Genomic DNA, 14152 nt, shown 5'->3' on the forward strand with positions numbered 1-14152 from the left:
GGAGGGTGAGAAGGGAATTTATATATATATATACACGCATACAGAGAATCCAACTGAAGGCAGGGAGTTGCAGCATGCTGACATACACCTCACTGTTGACAAACCTTACTAACCCACCTAGTTGAAACCCGATCCAGCCAGCCCACCAAATGCTTCAGAGCATCAATAATTAATTTGAGAACAGCTATTGGCCTCAGGGGTCACAGAGCAAAGGGAAAGATAGGGATGGTGAAAGTCAGAGAGCCCAAGTAGGAGGATGGAGGTTATCAGGGAATGCGGATTTTGTTTAATAAGTAACAACATAAAAGCTTAGTTCTTCTCTCTTGGTTTTTTTTTTTTAAATCAGCTAGCCTTCTCTGCCATTTTTTCCACTCGCTCTGCCCTATCTTCATGAGAGTGCTTGCTCATCCTCTCATGGACTGAATCTCTATCTCAATATAGAAGTGCATTTGTAAGATTTCCCATTCAAATCAATATTAAAATAAATTGAATAGAAGCAAACTTTTCATTTCAATCATTCTGGTTCTAATTGCTGAGGATTTTCAATCTATTTGCCCTTGAACTTTTTTCTGTCTGCTCTTGCTTTAGCTATAGAAAACATATTAAATGTGGACTATGGTCTATAAACAAGTATAAAACTATTCATGTAATGGCATAATTTTTTTCTGGGCTGTAGATGCCAAACTATTGTCACTAACAATTTCACTTTCAATTATCCTGCAGACAGAAATAAACATTGAGATCAATCAATATAATTAGATACTTAGAAAGATAACATGTCACATATTTAGTTGTTGAGATGATACAATCTTCACAATTCCAAAGCAGTGAAAATGTGGCATGTTCATTTACAAATATAAAAATATATATACAAAATATAATAAAAATTTGGAAAATATGTCACTGATATTATTTGTATTATTGATAAGATTGTGATGAGGACATCAATTATAGTTATATTAATTACATATAGTAATTTAGATATTGTCTTTTCTGCAATGCCCGTACCATGCTATGTGAGCTCTTGCACATCTTTGGCAAGACGGGTCAAAAAAATTATTTGTTTACAGAATTTTCATTTACTTGAACTGTAGTGTTTTATAAAATCTATAAAATTTTTGASATTGTGGTACTGCACACCGGGATATAGTTGTTACTTTTGTAGTATATTGTATTAATCACTAAAGAAACTTCTGAAGGATGGAATGTGTTAAATGTGATGCCAAATATAGAAAATTCTCTCATAGCGCTAATATAGTTCTGGATATTCTCTGTTTCGTCATCTGTCTTCCTCAAATGTTGTAGTGTTAATAAGTAGCAATGTTTCCCTGTCAAAGGTGCACCTTATAGTACAAAACTAATAACAAAAGCTTGTGAATAGCCAAAAAAAGACAGTATGTTTCAGTAACAAGTTTCCCCCAGAACCTGAAATGGCTCAGATTTGCTCTGTGACCAAGTTGAATTCAAACAGTTTTTTCTATATAAAACATGGGGTGGTGTTTTTAGGATTCAGCTGGTATGTTTGTCAAAAATCACTGTTTTCTTGGAAATTTGTGGTTTTTTTGGGGGGTCTTTTTTTCCATTTCTGCTCTAGTGATTTGTTCCTGGTTTTGCTGTGGTGCATCACAACTAAGGTTCCACTGATTGAAGTATTCTGGTCGATCACCAATTATTGATCTTCAAAAAACCTAATCTTCAAAAAGATTCAAATTTTCGCTAATACTGATTTTTTTTTTGTCTGAAATGTTGCTAAATATAGCAAGAAAGTCGCTGAGTTGGCATCCATAGGGTGCCTAATGTTAACTGTGAACGTACAGATTCGACCTGGGCAGATCCGTCAGTCAAATTCTCTCATAACAGAGCAGAAGAGGACAGTGACTGATCAGTGGATAAAATCAGCTTCACATCTCAGTATCGACCAATCACCGATATTCTAAAACTGAGAAAACTGGGGCTGATCTACCAATTTATTGGTTCACCACTATCTAAAACCTCATGACGTTGCATCTTTTGTGATGAAGCTTCCCAGTGATGTAGTCAGGGCCTGCTGAGATACTGCTTAAAAAGGAAAGAAGAAATCTGTTCATAATCTAATATATTGAATATTTCTTCCTGTTAGTGTATTTTTCCTTTCCACTGTTACTACATGCTTTCTCAATAGGAGGGATACAGGGAATACAGGCTACTGTCTACTCTCAATACTCCATGAAAAGTGAATACAAGTCAACAACTCGATGCAATCTGCTGTGTTTTCTTACATATTTTTTAAAACTAATTTTAAAAAAACTAAAGATGTAACCTATTCTACATCATTGTAGAATGTATGTACTTCACTTGGAGTCTGTGTGATTAAATTCACTTTTTACTGTAAAGTGGCTTGAGACATGTTGTGACTAGGTGCTAGGTAATTAAACTCAGTTGAATTGGAGAGCAAGGACAGTTATGAATGGTGATTAATGATCAGATGATTTGATTACTGACTCCTACTGATATTACTAATTGCTTCAGTGGGAGTTAGGTTTGTTTTTGTGTTTCTTAAAAGAACCAATATAAGTAAATAATAAGCTTGTCATTACCAGATTTTTTTAACAGCTCTGGGACATATATTGATCTACTTTGTCTATGTAACTTCTCTTCTTGTGTTAATTGTCTTTTCTACGGTGGCTGACAGGTGCAAACGCACAGCAACAGAGAAAAGATGCAAACCAAAAAAGAGACGCAAACAAAAAGCAAATGCAGCAAACAAAAAGAGACGCAAACAAAAAGCTATTGCAGCAAACAAAAAAAGAGACACAAACAAAAAWGACTATAACCACAAATGAAATGCAGCAAACAAAAAGAGAGATGCAAACAAAGTGCTGAAAACGGAAGTGCTCCAGACCACTAGGGGAAGTCTAACAAAAAATCAGCTGTGTCCAAATTTAGGCTCTGCATCCTTTAAAGCGGGTGTTCAGAAAATCAGCAATGGCGACAAACACATTTTTGCTGTATTACACTTAAAATTACACAAAATGATTTTTTACAAAGTTTTTAGGTGAGAATGTAGATGTATAGATCTCAAATATCTGTGCGGTTCATTAATAAATCACCTAATTCAAATATTGCTCCGACATTTTCGGAGATGTCTGCCCCCGCTGCATTAACAGCCAGGTAGTTTGACTTTTTGTCAAATCCGTCAGATGTCAACTCCATCAGAGTTTTTCTGACTCTTTCAGTGAAATTGTTGTCAAATCTCACTTAAATGTGCAATTAATTCATTTTAATGTATTTTACATAAATTGCATTACTTCACATGTAAGTTTTTTATTTTACTCACTAGTTTGTCACCACCTTCAGTTCTGTGTCAACTCCGTCATGCAGTGTCAACTCCATCAGATGGATTTTTTGTTGTTTTTGGTTTTAAATAACATTTATTTTGTTTCTTGATAAGCATTTTTCTGTAAAATGAGTAAAAATATCACTAATAGGGTCATTAAAAATAATTTTATATTTATTTTTGTCAAATGGTGATGACAGCATTCTAGGTCAGGTCGATTAAAAATGTAATTTTTTTTTTAAATGTTGCAACTGGGAGCCTGCACCTTAGCATCTTTACATTTCCAAAACATTATTTGTCATATTTGCATACATAAGGTTGAGAAATAACAAGAAATTTTGTGAAAATTAAAACCCATTTTGTCCCTATTCTCAAGAATCACTGATAAACAAATAAATAATGATCAATACTGAATAATATACATTAGGCTATACATGTTTATGCGTGCACACACACGCACACACACATGCACACACATATGTTTTCCAGTCTACGAGTTCTGACTTAAGAGTGATTCAGCAGCTGAGATTGGGTCCAAAATCCGATACGAGATTCATTCGTGCTGTGCAGTGAATCTGTCTCTCCTTAAAGACATTTCTTCCTTCTTCCTCACGTCGTAGGAAACGTTCAAAACAAAAACGGGAGATTTGTGAGTTATCTTACGTTGACAGTTAAATAATTAAATAATAGCAATTGCCACCTGTGTAAACTTTGCTGATGAATGTTATATTATGCTTTTTATAATATTGTTTCATTTCTATAGTAGGCTCTTGTATCAGATGATCTAAATGTTGGAGAATGACTGAAACATTTTAAGATTTACGGAATCTCGGTTAGCTTTCAGAGCGGGGGCTGAACACCAAGCACTATAGCTAGCATTAGCTGGTATTTCACCTGTGGACATAAATACAGTATAGTAATATTCTACTCACAAAAAATACACAGTAATATGTCCATCTTACTTGCAAAAAGTCTGTCGAGCCCTCACGTCCATCGATTCGATCAACAATATTCCGCAGTGCTGAGGCATTTTATTTGTGGTTGTAGTGTTTTTGTTTGTGTCTCTCCTTTTGTTTGCTGCATTCACTTTTTGTTTGCGTCTCGTCTTTTGTTTGCATCTTTTCTCTGTTGCTGTGCGTTTGCACCTGTTGGCCACCGTACTTTTCTATCCATGAACACTTTTCAGGTTTTATAGACGCACATAATACTGCCACTTGAAAATATATCAGCATTTTTTAGCTTTACATCATGTTAGTATTAATAGTATTAATCTCTCATTAAATACATTCTTGGAGTGTTGCTTTGATTTTTTTATGCATGTTTGAGGAATCCTTTTCTCTCTCCTCGTAGCCATTCTGATGGCAGATATGCTTGGTCTCACCAGGCGCTGACTTTTCCATAAAGCTCCACAGAGTTGCAGTCTCCATCCAAGCTTCCGCCGCACAGAGCTCCCATTCCCTACGACTCACCCACTCAGCTCCTCCAGACTAGCGGCAGCAGAAATTAACAAACATTTGGTGGAACTGCAAGTTCCCTGAGCTTATCATAGGATCACTATCTAGGATCTGATTAAAATATTGTTAAAAGCCTAATTATTAAGGGTTGTTGTTGTGATGACATGCTGAAGGCGGAGTGTCGGAAAGATCAGGAGCTTCTTAAAGAGACATAGATCCATTCGCAAAGGGTTCAATTGCAAAGTTACATTTCTTTTAATTCATGTGTGACATATCCAGCATTTTTATAACAACTGAAGATAGTTACCTTATTGTGCTATAAAATGGCAATATGCATTTTGTTCTTGCCATCACATTAGACAAGTCTTTTATCTCTTTGTTTGTAAAAGGATCAAGCAGCACCACTTTCACTGTTGAGTAGCTACACAGTTCTTTTTTCAATTATTCACACAGCGAATGAGACCAGACCTTCTAATTCCATCGGGACATGTGTGAGTGTGTTGGGTTGATGTGTGAATCAGCGATGATGTGACATTCACTGCAGAGGTGTCAAACACCGTACTGCCTCCATTAAGGGTGTGTGTGACCACCTAGCACATGTGTGAGGGGATAGACAGGGGTGCCTCCTGTGCTCCAGATGTGGACTTGACAAGTTTATTAGCCATTCTTGTGTTAAACAAACCCCATCCCTGTGGTGGGAGATGGAAAGACGACTGATTCCACACATTAGAGCTCATTCTCCATGCCTGCTTATTCAAGCCTGCAGGAGCCCCATCTGTCTCTGGGTCTCTCTGTCACCCTCTCTGCTTCGCCTTTTCACAATTTACTGTACATTTGCCTTTTTACACACACAGTCATATGCCTGTTGGAGATGAAAACAAACTAAGAATTGTACTTTTTCCTTTCCTTTGACTCTCAGCCCAAACATTAGCTCTCATGCAGTCAGCCATGTGATTTCAATGGTAGTTTATCTAAGAAACCCATCAATCTTAGGTGTCTGTACTGGCTCTATATATCAAGCTCTAATAACACTGTGAGTATATAACTTGCTTGACAGCCTTTTCCTTCTAAACCTGATGGTTGTACAGTAAATAAAAATGGTTTGTTATATATTTCTTTCTTTTATCTAAAATCTACTCCATGTCTTTTTTTTAATGAATTTTATTGAATATGAGAATTAAGAATAGCTGTTTTTGGAGTGTCATCTTGTTTTGAATAGAATAGAATATACTTTATTAGGTGACAAGCTACTCCTTTAAGGTGTTAGTAAATACAAACTGAGTGTTATAAAATGTACAAAAAATATATACATATATACGTATATAAATATGATGTTCTAATTTAAATATAAAATAATTCATTAAAGTCAATAAAATAACAAGCATGCACATGGGTATATGTCAATCTATAAATAAATCTATAAATGAGTCCAGAGAAATGAGACCTTTATTACATATGTTAAAATGTTTCTCAAACAAAAATGCAAACTGAAATGTGAAATCATTTCACATTTCAAAGGCTTTTGTTTGCTAATAATTTAAAATGGGATGAAGAAGCAGCATAATTTATAGGTTATATTAGGATGTAGAACTTCAATAGTCTGGCATCTTGGATGCCAAAACTGATCTCTGTTTCTTTCATTTGTGCTGACCTGCTGATTTAATTTGGACTGAATGTGCTGCAGCTCACTGATGGAGGAAATAGTTTTTAATCCAACTGAAAATTAAATAATTATGAGATTATGCCCAAGTCTCATTGAAATATATGTGACAATACAAAATGAATCACACACATTCTGGTGGTTTCTATTTACCCAAAAAATCATTGAAACATTTTGATACATATAGTCCATCCATGCATCAGCTGAATCCACCGCTATGGTAGGGTCGGTGTCTGTCTCCAGCAGTTATTGGGTGAGAGGCAGGACACGCTCTGAGCAGGTCTCCAATCCTTCACAGCACAAACTACGAGCAGTTGGCACAACAGTCATGCTTTTGGTCCAAATTTTCCTGGTGATTGAATGGAAACATAGCTAATGATTCCAATCCCAATGTAGCTGTTTTTTTTAGCATTCAGTCTGTTAATAAGACTGATATAGTCACTTCAAGTGAACTCCTACAGCTTTGCCTGAGCTGATAATATGACTGTACTGTGATAAAGTTAAATGTTCATTTTGTACTTTTGCAAACTACAGTTTCTAAGTAAATAATAAGTGTTCGAAGTGAATTATATTGCACTTAATCACTAAACAATAACCTACAAACAACCTGAACTGTCCAACAAAAATCGGTTTGTTTAAAGTTGCACAGTGTGCCACTGAGTTTTTCCCACTGCAAAGCATTTTGCAATGACTGGATTGCACTTTGAATCATTATGATGACAGAAATCAGTCAAAATGTTTTGTTTCTCTTAATGTAAGGCAGTGTTTCTCAATTATTTTCTATAATGCTCCCACTTGGATCATACATTTTTTCAGACCCCTCCCCAGATTGAATTGAAATACTATTGTGAATATGATAATATTTCATAATTTATCTGTACTAACACCTCTCCCTCAGCAACTCATGGCAAAAAGTACCGCTATAAGAAAACATGTTTTTTTTCACCTGTTTATGCATGTTTTATTTCTTCTTCTTCTTCGTGTGAGAGGAGGGTGAGTGGAGAGCGGAAGAAGAGTGAGAGAGAGAGAGCGACTGTATATTTTCTATCTTTGGTTTTTTCTTACTGTTTTTTCACTTGGTGTTTATGTTAATTGTTTAGTTGTGATTTTGTGTTAGTTTGTCACCTTTTAAAGGGTTTTTGTTTGGGTCAGGGTGTGRCCGTCAGGCGTGCCTGGCTGGCCGGCATCAGACGATGCCATGGTGTCTGGTGGTGGGGCTTTCTCTGTGCTGACATGGAAGAACAGCATCAAGGTGGGTGCTGGTTCTCCGTGCAGCGTGGAGGAAGTTTGTTTGGCTGTGGGAGAGGTAATCGGACATGGGTCCATGAAGTCGGCAGCTCGAATCAATGGAACTGTAGGATTGTTTGTTGAGAAGGTTGAGCAAGCTCAACAGTTGGTGGAGGTGGGCTTTTCAGTGAACGGCTTGTTTTTACAGGTGTCGCCGCTAACTTTGCCTGCAACCAAAGTAGCATTGTCAAATGTTCCTCCGTTCATTAGTGATGAGTTTTTAGTTAGAGAGCGGCGGAGGAACCCGCTGCGGCGTGGCCCGCAGTTGCGGCGGAGAAACCCGCGGTAGTGGCGGAGGAATCCGCGGTGGTGGCGGAAGAGTCTGCTACAGGAGAACTGGCAGAAGGTATTGTTGAGGGTTCAGTAATGGACGGTGAGGAAACTGAAAATGAGTGCATGTGTGAGAATGGATGGAAGCACGGTGTTGTGTGGTGATGGGGTGAATGATGGTGGTGATGGAGTGAATAGTGGTGAGGGTTAAAGTGAAGTGGTAGAGAGGGATGGTGTGCAGGGAGAGCAGGAGGAGGTGAGGGGCGATGAGGAGCATTTAGGGTGTGGGGATCAGAGAGGGAAAGGAGAGGTGCAGGTGGAGGGACAGAACAGTGCAGAGTTTATTTTTTGAGCTGGAGTGGCAGGAGAGACAGGTGAAGCAGAAGAGGCGATGGAACTGGAGGCTTCAGCCCCGTTAAAGAGGTGAAGTAAAAGGAGGAATATGGTGACTGCTGTGCAGGCCAGCAAGCTGGCCAGTAAGCTGGCTGCACAGAAAAAAGAGATGTCAGACAGCAGCGACAATGAGAGCTGGRTCTCTGATATCAGCGAGGTTTCTGTATCTCAAAATAGCAGTAAACAACCTAGATACCCTGTAGAAGCTTTTAAAATATTTTTAACAGAAAATAAAGGGTTGAAAGGAGTAAAAATTGAAAGTCATTTTCCTAATTTAAAAATGTTTTACTTCTCAGCACGGTTTTACATCAGGAACAAGGAAGTTTCAGGTTTTACATATTTAGAAGTTTTTAGACTAAAGAAAATAATGACCAAAGTTAGAAAACAACTTTATTTAAATGATGCACAGTAACAATTTATTATTTCTTATAGTCTTTTGGTATTTTGTTTTTAACTTCTTACCCAATATGGATTCTTTTAAAATAGCATCTTTGAATCTTAACGGGGCGAGGGAGGCTGAAAAACGTGCTTTGATTTATCAAATGCTGAACCAAAAGAAAATCGATGTTAATTTACCTGCAAGAAGCACACAGTGATCAATTAATAGAGACAGACTGGGTCAGAGAGTGGAGGGGGGAGGTCATTTTAAGTCACGGCACCAGGGGTGGGTTTTCTTTTCTCAAGAGCTTTCACCCCAAACTCTGTAGAAATTGAACATGTTATTCAGGGGAGGTGTCTTTTAGATCGTTTTTGTTGTTTTAAACACCATTTTAATGTGTTTAAAACATGCCAGATTTTACTGGTGGATTTTACAGATCACTCGTTGCTTTTAGGTAGTGTTTTTATCAGAAACATTTTACCTAGAAGCGCTTACTGGCATTTTAACTCAGCCTTAACTTATGATCAGGGTTTTAAGGAGGTTTTAAGTTATTTTTGGACTGGTTTTAGACRGAGAAAGTCTGATTTTACCAGTCTTAAACAGTGGTGGGACTACGGAAAAGTACAGATAAAACTGCTGAGTCAACAGCACACACTCAATGTCACCCGTGACATTACCAGATCTATCAGAGATCTGGAGATGAATATCGTGGAATTAGAACAACTTAGTGAATCCACAGGAAATCGAGAGCATATTGAAGCCGTCAAATCTAAAAGGCTAACTTTAGCAAACCTGCTGGAGAATAAAGTCCAAGGCATATTGATCAGGTCCCGGGTTCAGAACATCACAGAGATGGATGCTTCCTCTAGCTTTTTCTTCAGCTTGGAGAGGAAGCACGGGTAGAGGAAGCTGATCCACTCTTTGCTGTCGGACACAGGGCAGCAACTGAGTGACCCAGGTGAGATCAGGAGGAGGGCTGTGGAGTTTTACCATTCTCTGTTCAATAGTGAATACAAAGAGAACAAGGAACTGTTCAGGGAGTTATGCAATAAACTACCCCAGGTCTCTGAGGAGACCAACTCCGAGCTGGAGCGCCCCCTGGGGCTTCAAGAACTCCACACAGCCCTCCTCAGCATGCAGGGCCAGAAGTCCCTGGGCGTTGACGGGCTCACGGTAGAGTTCTACCAGGCCTACTGGGACGTTCTGGCAAAAGACCTGCTCGACGTCTATAATGAAAGTCTGTCCACTGGTTCACTCCCCTTGTCCTGCCGCAGGGCGGTCATCACCCTGTTGCCCAAAAAGGGTAACCTGCAGGACATCAAGAACTGGCACCCTGTGTCCCTCCTCTGCACCGACTACAAGATCCTCTCCAAGGGCCTGGCCACGAGGCTGGGGAAAGCTATGGAGCAGGTCATCCACCGGGATCAGACTTATTGTGTTCCCAGCAGGTCCTTGGTAGATAACATCTACTTGATTCGGGATGTTTTGGAGGTCTCTAGTTCATTGGGTTTACAAACTGGCTTGATTTCATTAGATCAAGAAAACGCATTTGACCGCGTTGAACACGGCTTCCTCTGGAAAACCATGAGGGGGTTTGGGTTCAGCGAGGGTCTCATTGCCAAGATCCAGGTACTGTGCAGTGACATTGAGAGTGTGCTGAAGATCAACGGTTGCCTTTGTGCTCCTTTTAGGGTGTGTAGAGGCGTTCGACAGGGCTGCGCGCTCTCGGGGATGCTCTATGCACTCTCCCTGGAACCCCTCCTCCAGAAAATACGCTCGAGTGTTCGTGGTCTGGTTTTATCTGGTTTTAGTAACAATATGGTTTTATCCGACTACGCTGACGATGTTGTTGTTTTTATAAAAGATCAGAAAGATGTAAATGTTTTAACCGAGATCACAGAAAAGTTCTCTGTACTGTCTGCTGCAAGGGTGAACTGGGGAAAGAGCGAAGCCCTGGCTGTCGGCTAGTGGTCAGCTGATTCTCCCTCAAGGTCTTGTATGGAAGAGAGAAATGGAAGTGGCTCCACTCCCAGATGTCCTACCGGTACAGAGTGTTGGTTTTAAACAACCTGGTGGCATCGCAACTGTGGCACAAACTTTCTGTTTTAGACCCACCATCTGGCTTACTTGTAAAAATACATTCAGAGATGGTCAATTTTTTCTGGAACGGTCTACACTGGGTGCCACAGTCTGTGTTGTTTTTACCAAGAGAGGAGGGGGGCCGGCTGCACAGTGGCATAGTTGGTAGAGCTGTTGCCTTGCAGCGAGAAGGCTCTGGGTTCGATTCCCGGTCCCGGTCCCCCTGCATGGAGTTTGCATGTTCTCCCTGTGCATGCGTGGGCTTTCTCCGGGTACTCTGGTTTCCTTCCACAGTCCAAAAATATGACTGTCAGGTTAATTGGTCTCTCCAAATTGCCCCTAGGTGTGAGTGTGTGGGTGCGCATGGTTGTTTGTCCTGTGTGTCTCTGTGTTGCTTTGCGACAGACCAGTGACCTGTCCAGGGTGTACCCTGCCTCTCGCCCGGAACGTCAGCTGGAGATGGGCACCAGTACCTCCCGATCCCACTGAGGGACAAGGGTGCTCAGAAAATGGATGGATGGAGGGGGGCCAGGGTCTTGTCCACCTGGCCAGCAGAACAGCAACTTTTTGCCTACAGTTTTTTCAGAAATACCTGACAGGATCTCCTGTGTGGAAGGATGTGGCCAGCTGTATCCTCAGACATGTACATTTTCTGGGGCTAGATGCTGCTCTGTTTTTAACTGATTTTAGCTTTTTAAAGTTAAAAGGGTTGCCTCAGTTTTATCAGGGTGTTTTTAAATCCTGTGCTCTTTTTAAATTGGAAAGAGCAAAAACGCATGATTCTCTGCATTGGTTTTTAGAAGAGCCTTGGGTCTGTGGGTCCAGACTGGATGTGTGTCGCGGCGCCATACCAGGGCTGTCGGAGGCGCTGTGCAAGTCCAAGATGACGATCATGAAACATCTGGTGGAGGCAGCTGGACCGGATTTCTCCAACGGCCAGGCCGTTGCTACTCTGCTGGGGGTCCGGTCCAGTAGACTTGTGCAGCGCTGCCTGGAGCGTTTGAGGGAGATTATGACAGCCAGGGAGAGGCATCTCCTGCAGCTCCTCCACGAAAAAAAGGTTTTGCCGGACCCGACAGACCCGGTCCCTGATATGACACTGACCACCGACTTTACAAAGGACAGTGGTCCCCTGCTAGCCAGCAGCGACTCGCAGTTGAGCCTCCAAAGTACAGGCCCAAAAGTATTGTACATTAACTTTGTCAAAGTATTGAACGAAAGAATTCTACGGAACAGAAAAGTGAGCGTGTGGGCAGACCTCCTAGGAGGACAGCCCCCGCAGTGGAGGACACTATACAAACTGCCGATAAAAAAACGGACTGGCGACCTCCAATGGAGGATTTTACACGGCGCCATTGCTACCAACTTGTTTTTATCGGTTATTAGTCCAGGGGTTTTTAATGAGTGTCCTTTCTGTGGTCTGTCTGATAGTGTTTTTCATGTTTTTATTGATTGTAAGAGACTGATTGTAAGAGATAAACATTTTTTAGTTTATTGATGAGTGTTTTTAGCTGTTTTGGCATTGTTTTTTTTTTTACCAATTCTTTATTTATTTATGGACTGCGTTTTAACAAGGCCAACAAGCCAAAGTGCCAAATTTTTAATTTTTTAATTGCTGAAGCCAAAATGGCTATTTATTTATCTCGAAGAGACATACTTCAGGCTGGTCCTCATCTTGATGCCGTGGCTCTGTGGAAGTGCAATGTCAAAGCTAGGCTGAGGCTGGAGTTTTGCTTCCACAGAGCCACTGGGAATATGAGAGCTTTTATACAGCTATAGGGTTTTAACGATGTATTGTGCACCATTTCTAATCAGGGAGAACTAAATTTTAACAAGCTACTAATGTAAATATTTATTGTTTTTATTTAGTTTTTCATTGACCTGATTATGTAAAAGTGTATTGTTAAATTAATGTAAATAAATGTTTTGTTAAAAATAAAAAAATATTCTTATTCTTCTTCAGGGATTCCTCCCAGCAGCCCGGGTCCAATCACACGTCATGAGTCATCCGACAGCTTGGCATCAGACCACAGTGGCCAAGACGATGAAGAATGGCTCTCTCAGGTAAAGCTTTTGACTCACCCAGCAACGCTCTGTAAGGGTTGAACAAGCAGACAGTTCCATCACTTCTCACTTGTTGGGTACGACATGGTTTTCCTGTATTTAGCTTTCAGGGACATACACTATCTGTTCCTTCTCCCACTGAGGATAAGGAACTTAAAGAATTCGAGCTATATGGAGTTTGTTCTTTCCTTAGATTTTAAAGGAAGAACTTTATCCTGCATGTAAAAGAACATGCCTTACTTTTCCTTTGAACTACAACTACATACTAAACTTTAAAGCTATTTCAGTGAAAATCTTGTAGGAAGCTGTATGTATTCGCCATCATCTATTTTTATCTTAATATGTTGTAATTAAATGTTTAAATATTCTTTCTAATATTGTATTCAGAGTAGTTACAAACATCCTAAAGAATACATCAACCAGTTCCCAATTTTTTTCCTGAAGGACTGAGAAATCTGGCACATTCACCCTGGTCTTTTCAGCTTGGTTAACTCTCACAGGCCTTGTCGCTCATGTCGGCAGGTAACCCACTACATTTTCACCATCAATAATTCCGATGCATGCATAATTGATTGGCTAAAATGCAACCCACTTAGCTTGCGTAGACTCTGGTTTATGTCTGCTATGATAGTTTGCCAGGAGCAGAACTATCCATTGCACTAGCCTGTATTTGAGCAACTTCCTGTCAGAGTAGCTGTAGGCCTGCATACATCAGTAGAAGATATCATGGTACAAGTCTTTTAACCCTTTCATGTTTCCAGGGGTACTTGTTAAAACCTTTTGTGGATGCTTTGAGACTGTCAGTGAATTAAAGATAAACAGAGTAAACTAACTGTGTTCCTGTCCCTCGAGAATATCTAGACAGACTTGAAGTTAGCGGACACAACAGCTATGTGGATTGAGAAATACTAAATACATGTACAATGTATTGGATTAGAAGCTAAGTACTGCTTCATGGATTTCATTACATCATATCAGTGGTCTTCATTAGATTATCGGTGGGCATTTCCGCATTTGGTTGGGATTTAGGATTGATCAGCCGTCCACTAATGGAATGTGAGGTTTGTGACCCTCAGTGTGAGTGCCTCAGCAGGCTGCTGTGTGGAGCCTTTTCCTGCCCATCATTGTCAGTTGCTCTTAAGTTGGCTGTCAGTAGACAACAATACCTTCTGTCCTGACAGAGTCCATCAGGGGTCATTATTTATTTTCTGTCAGTTCTAATGTGATGGGGAGGGGTAGAAGTACAGCAC

The 14152-nt window shown here is 40.0% G+C and overlaps 1 protein-coding gene across 1 annotated transcript in view; it reads left to right on the forward strand.

Moving 5' to 3' along the window:
- bcas3 (BCAS3 microtubule associated cell migration factor) overlaps window positions 1-14152 on the forward strand; it is a 386180-nt gene that overhangs the window by 124564 nt on the left and 247464 nt on the right. The window contains exon 21 of the mRNA XM_008425245.2: window positions 12802-12902. Within this exon, the coding sequence (XP_008423467.1) occupies window positions 12802-12902 (101 nt within the window). The remainder of the gene's footprint in view (window positions 1-12801; window positions 12903-14152) is intronic.

The sequence above is a fragment of the Poecilia reticulata genome, linkage group LG13 (genome assembly GCF_000633615.1).
Source record: "Poecilia reticulata strain Guanapo linkage group LG13, Guppy_female_1.0+MT, whole genome shotgun sequence".
NCBI classification, from domain to species: domain Eukaryota; kingdom Metazoa; phylum Chordata; class Actinopteri; order Cyprinodontiformes; family Poeciliidae; genus Poecilia; species Poecilia reticulata.